Genomic DNA, 6,000 nt, shown 5'->3' on the forward strand with positions numbered 1-6,000 from the left:
ACATCAAATCTCTGAGCTACATTATTAGCCCAAAAAAGAGCCCCTCATAGTAAGTTTGTGTCACTTTAAATAAACTGAACTAAAACTACTTAGATATTAGCCAATTAAAAATCCTAGTCTTAATTCTTTTGTTTTAGTGACCTATAGTCCACAAGATTATTTATGTATTTATTTATTTATATATATATTTATTTATTTATTTTGGTTGGTTGGTTGGTTGGTTGGTTTGGTTTTAAGACAGTGACGCTCAGGAGTTACTCCTGGTTATGCACTCAGAAATTGCTCCTGGCTAGGGGGACCATATGGGATGCCAGGGATCGAACCAGGTTTGTCCTAGGTCTGCCACTGGCAAGGCAAATGCCCTACCACTATACTATCACTCTGTCCCCATAAGATTATTTATTATGTGACTCTTAACTGAAGATTGCCAATCTTTGGGCCAGAGTAGCAAATTTCCTCTCATCTGTTTTAGATTTCTCAATTCTCAGATAAAGTATTTTTCCTTAGCCCTTTTCAAGGGAGGTGGATTGGGGTTATAACATGCTTAACTAGAGTTCTGATTTTAATTTCACCAGGGCTTGTGGGAACTGTGAAACATAAAAATTATATGAGGATGATACCTCCACAGATGCTTTGCTGGGAAATTCTAGAAGATCAGCTGAACTTCTGAGAACTGAGGCATAGTGGCTGGATCTTTGCCCAGGGCCACAACTCACAGGAGGACAATAGTTCAAGGTCAGACTATAGGTCAGGGTAGGTCCATTCTGAGAGAAGGGCCCTAGGCCAGGATAAGTTCCTAGCTCTCAGTAATCATGGTGTTTGGCTATGATCAATATAGCTCATTGGCAGAAGGTCGGGGCTACTCTTCTGTTTGATGACCCTCTGTAGAACCTGTCTAACTTCATGTGTTAAAAACTATGAACACACAAAGGACCAGAGTGGTAGCACAGTGGTAAGACGATTGCCTTGCATGCGGCTGACCTAGGATGGACACAGATTCGATCCCTGGCATCCCATATGGTCCCCCAATTTAGGGCGATTTCTGATTACTAAAACTCTGATTTCTGATTACTCAGAGCCAGGAGTAACCCCTGAGCGTCACCAGGTGTGCCCCCCCCCAAAAAATAAAAAGCAATGAACAACAACAAAGACAAAAAAAAAACAAAAAAACAAAAAAAAACTATGAACTTCTTCCATCTCGTTTCTGTACCCAGGAAAGCCCAGCAGAATCGGAGAGGATTTTCAGAGGAGCAGCTTCGCCAGGGACAGAATGTAATTGGCCTCCAAATGGGCAGCAACAAGGGAGCCTCCCAGGCAGGCATGACCGGGTATGGGACGCCCAGGCAGATCATGTAAGAAGTCACTTCCTGCCCTCCAAGTAGAGAGGATGAGTGTTCCACACCACAGTGTCCATGATAAAGAAATAGTTAGTCACCTTGTGATCTTCCTCCAAGCTTCCTGTCCCTGGTTTTTGCAACTGCTACCTTTCTGCTAACAACCCACGTTGCCTACTGCTGCTATCTTCTGTTCATTTAGAACTATGCAAAGACTTCGCTTTCTCTTCCTGAGCTTCTTTCTCCTTCTCCTTCGCCCTGAAAGTCTGTCTGGTTATTTATTTATTTATTTATTTGCCAAAAAAAAATGTCCCTTCTCAACTTAATACAATGCTCTGAATAAACAGATTAGTCTTGTGTCTTACAACGTTCATTCTTTGCCTTAGGGACTCTGTAGGTAAAGCTGGTTTCCATGTCATTCAAGAGGCCAGTAGATGGACTGGAGGCCAAGCTCTAGCAAAGAGACGTCAATTTGAAGAAGCCTGACAAGCTTATACTGAGTTCACTCTGAGAATTTAAAACCATCAACTCAAAAGCAAACTTTCACTCTCCATATATTTCTGCCAATACTTGCAGCTTTATGCATGTTATTCAGTATCCTTGGGGAGATTCAAATGAGCTAATCAAAGCTTCAGTATTTTTGTTTTGTTGTATAAGGGAGTGGAGGCACATCCAGCACTTCCCAGGACCTACTTTTGGCTCTTTACTCAGAATTATTCCTGGTGGGATTCGGGGAACATGGAGGGTTCTGGAACTTGAACCTGGGTTGGCCGAGTACAAGGCAAGTGCCCTTACTGCTGTCTTTCCAGTATAATCCCACAGCTTCAGATTTAAAGACCACTGTAGATGCCTTGGAAGTATTTGACAGATGTAGAGACATAGCAAATAGATTAGGTACAAAAGATTGAACAAAAAGTTCAAAAAAGAAAGCTTAGAGCCTGAAAAAATTTGTCTGCCACTTCTAGTGAAGTACAGGAGCTAGTCAGAGAGAGGAGCAAGTACAAAGAACATATGGGGACCTCCCAGAACCTGGTTTTTTTTCTCTCTGACAAAATCACCCTACCCCACCTGCTCAGGCTCCAGCCCTTTCATTCTATTGGTTGTTTACTACCTGGTGATATACTTGGGTGAGGTTTGCCTGTAATGTTTGGGACTGAAATAGGAGGGAACAAAATGAGAGTCTAAAAACCATCTGCTTCAATATAGTTCCAGCTCTCAAACTTCACCAGAAGCCATATTATCTAGAGTTTGAGAATTATCCATGACTTGCTTTTTGTAGTCAGGGTAGCAGATAGTCAGGGCCAGAGAGAAAATACAGAGAATTGGACATCTGCTTTACTTGGATTTACTTCTTGGCAGCCTATATGGTCCCTGACCATGGCCAGGAGTGATCCTTGAGCATAGAGCCAAGAGTAAAGTCTTTGTACATCTGGGTCTGACCAAAACACCAAAAAATGAAGAGAGAAATCCACCGAAAACCAAATAAAATAAAATAAAATGGTAGCAGGTAACTTTGAGGAAATATAAGCTCATGGCTATAGCAGCTGGAAGATCCAGAAGGAGGGTAAGCATTGTCATCAATAAACATAATAGATGTACCTTAATGAAATTATGGCAACTGAAATAAGTCAGATGGTGAAAGGTACATAGCAAATGATTTAACTTCCACTTATGTAGAAAATAAGTAAATGGGCCAGAGCAGTAGCACAAGTGGTAGAAAAGGCCGTTTGCCTTGCATGCGCTAACATAGGACAGACCATGGTTTGATCTCCTGGCATATCATATGGTTCTCCAAGCCAGGAGCAATATGTGAGTGCATAGCCAGGAGTAACCCCTGAGTGTCACTGGGTGTGGCCAAAAAAGAAAAGAAGCAAACAAAGCAAGTGAACACTTATCTTTTTTTTTTTTTTTTTTTTTTTTACATAAATTAACCCATTTATTATAGGTCAACAATGTTTCTGAATGGAGATCTACTGGTCTTTCAATTCCTTCAGTCTTCTGATGGCAGATTTAACTGTGACAGCAGAAGTGGTATTGTAGGTCCAAGCACCACCTGCGACGGTTTTCATACAGGAACCGCAGTGCCAAATGCCCACAGCCCGTCTCTTCATCTTGGTCTTGCCGCAGAAGGAGCATGTGTACTTGGCGTGCTGGCTGATCTCGATCTTCTTCACCATCTTCCGGAGGGAAGCGCCGTAACGCGTCCCGTATTTACCCACGATCCCCACCTTCTTTGTGCGCTTAGCCATCTTTCCTCAAACCACCGCAGGACGCCGAGAGGAAACACACTTATCTTTTAAAAACAAGACAGTGATTATTAAAGGAGGAGAATGAAGGATATTCAGGTCAAGGAGACTAACAATACTTTAGGTCAAGGATAGAAACCACACTTTAGGCAGTGACCATAATGTAGTTCTAGAAATACATGCAATAGCAATGGGTCGAGCAATAGCACAGTGGGCAGAACACTAGCCTTGCACACAGACAACCTGGGTTCAATCCCTGTCATCCCATATGGTTCCCGAGCCTGCCAGGCATGATTTCTGAACACAGAGCCAAGATTAACTCCTGAGCACTGCCAGATATGGTCGCAAAACCAAGAAAAAAAATATGTTATAAACCTGAAACCTATATAATAAAATAAACCAATGTTGCATTGCTGAAAATATCATTTGAAGGGTATAGAATTACCCTGTCAGATTAAGCAGAAGTCATGACTAGGATCAGAGAGTGTTGGAGGTAAAGCGCGTTCACTGCATGTGGCTGATTCCAGTTCAACTTGAGACACTCTGTATGGTTCCTTGTGTGACCCTCAACTACAATTTCTATTGTTTGTTTGTAGGTCTTATCCATCAGTACTCAATATTTTCTGCACTCAAGAATCACTCCTGTTTATTATTTTAAAAAATCACAGAATCACTCCTGTTGGTTCTTGGGGGACCATATGGGATGCCAGGGTTCAAAGAGCCTTACCCTTGTACTAACCTTCTTGTCCCACCTCAACTACAATTTAAGTTGAAAAGAAAGAAGAGAGAAGAGTGAAGAGGGATTATATGAGGGGGAATATATATATGTGTGTATATATTTTTTATTATATATATAGTGAGAGAGATTTGCTTGTCCTGATATAGTAGGCAGATTATACTAGGAAATGGGTTCTTACTAGATACAATCTATTGCCACTTTGATCTTGACTTCTTCACACCCAGAAATGTGAAAGATAAATATTATTTGTTGTTTAAGCTAAAAAGGGCTAAGGAGATGACCAAAAAGGCTGGAACACATGCTCTGCATACAGTAGCTTTGATTGAAATTACTGACACCTTATTATCTCCTGAACCCTATAGGGAATGGGTCCCCAGAACTACTAGGTATGGCTCAAAATTAAATAATTAAAAAATAAAATATCTGGGGGAGGGAGGTAGTTTCACTAATGGATATGGTGTTGAAATTATGTGAAACCATGATTAACAATATAGTAAGTCACAGAATCTCAATAAAAATAAAATAAGATGGGCCAGAGAGATAGCATGGAGGTAAGGCATTTGCCTTGTGTGCAGAAGGTCAGTGGTTCGAATCCCAGCATCCCATATGGTCCCCCAAGCCTGCCAGGAGTGATTTCTGAGCGTAGAGCCAGGAGTGATCCCTGAGCACTGCTGGGTGTGACTCAAAACAACAACAACAAAAAAAAAGTAAATAAAATAAAATAAGATTACCCTAGTAAATAGTCTGAACAGGAAAAGGGAAAATATTGGAAATATAGGGGTCAGAGAGACGTATAATGGGAAGGGCCTTCCACACAAACAACCCAGATTCAATCCCTGCACCTCATATAGTCCACAAGTACTGTCAGAAGTGAGCTCTGAGAACTACTGAATAGCCCCCCCCCAAAAAAAAGAAAATTAATAAACTACTATAAAGAAAATCAACTGGAGATAAAAGAATAATAAATGAAAGTTTGATGCTAGAATAGAAATAAATTGAACTATTAAAGTAGAATGCTAAAAAGATTTGCACAAGGGGTGGGAGAGATAGCACAGCAGTGTTTGCCTTGCAAGCAGCTGATCCCGGAACTAAGGTGATTGGTTTGAATTCCTGCATCCCATATGGTCCCCTGTACCTGCCAGGAGCTATTTCTGAGCAGATAGCCAGGAGTAACTCCTGAGCACTGCCAGGTGTGGCCCCAAAACAAAACAAAAAACAAACAAACAAAAAAAGATTTGCACAAATCAAAGACAATAAATATTGATGAGTCAGAATATCAGGAGAAATGGACTAATTTAGAAAAATATCAAAAAATAGTTTTGAGAATTTATGGAGTTAAAAAACTGCCTAGTATTTTAAAGATTATTAAGGTACCATAAAATAAATAAGATTTCTCAGGGAGAAGGATAATGGAACCAATGGCCATTGAAAAGAAATAGAAAACTCTTAAAGTTTTTAAAAAGTTAAAACTCATTATAGAGAAGAAAAAAAACATCGTGATATTAAACTTCTCAACTGCTATGCTGGATATAGAAGGTAATATTTTGAAGGTGCCAACTGACAAAATTTGAACACATATAATTTCTGTATAAACTAATTTTTAAGCCCAAAAGTGAAGCAAAAGTACAAAGGTTCACTTTTTTTTTTTTTTTTTTTTGGTTTATGGGCCACACCCGGCAGT

The 6,000-nt window shown here is 40.2% G+C and overlaps 2 protein-coding genes across 2 annotated transcripts in view; one reads left to right on the forward strand and one right to left on the reverse strand.

Moving 5' to 3' along the window:
• LOC126025598 (palmitoyl-protein thioesterase ABHD10, mitochondrial-like) overlaps positions 1–1,503 on the forward strand; it is a 40,245-nt gene extending 38,742 nt beyond the window's left edge. The window contains exon 9 of the mRNA XM_049785397.1: positions 1,215–1,503. Within this exon, the coding sequence (XP_049641354.1) occupies positions 1,215–1,356 (142 nt within the window). The 3' untranslated portion in view covers positions 1,357–1,503. The remainder of the gene's footprint in view (positions 1–1,214) is intronic.
• A 1,722-nt stretch (positions 1,504–3,225) lies between these two features.
• On the reverse strand, positions 3,226–3,594 carry LOC126025619 (60S ribosomal protein L37a). The gene has a single exon (XM_049785413.1). It carries the CDS (start codon positions 3,581–3,583, stop codon positions 3,305–3,307), a length of 279 nt encoding a protein of 92 aa, XP_049641370.1. The 5' UTR covers positions 3,584–3,594; the 3' UTR covers positions 3,226–3,304.
• Between the last annotated feature and the right edge of the window lie 2,406 nt (positions 3,595–6,000).

Source organism: Suncus etruscus, chromosome 13 (assembly GCF_024139225.1).
Source record: "Suncus etruscus isolate mSunEtr1 chromosome 13, mSunEtr1.pri.cur, whole genome shotgun sequence".
NCBI lineage: Eukaryota > Metazoa > Chordata > Mammalia > Eulipotyphla > Soricidae > Suncus > Suncus etruscus.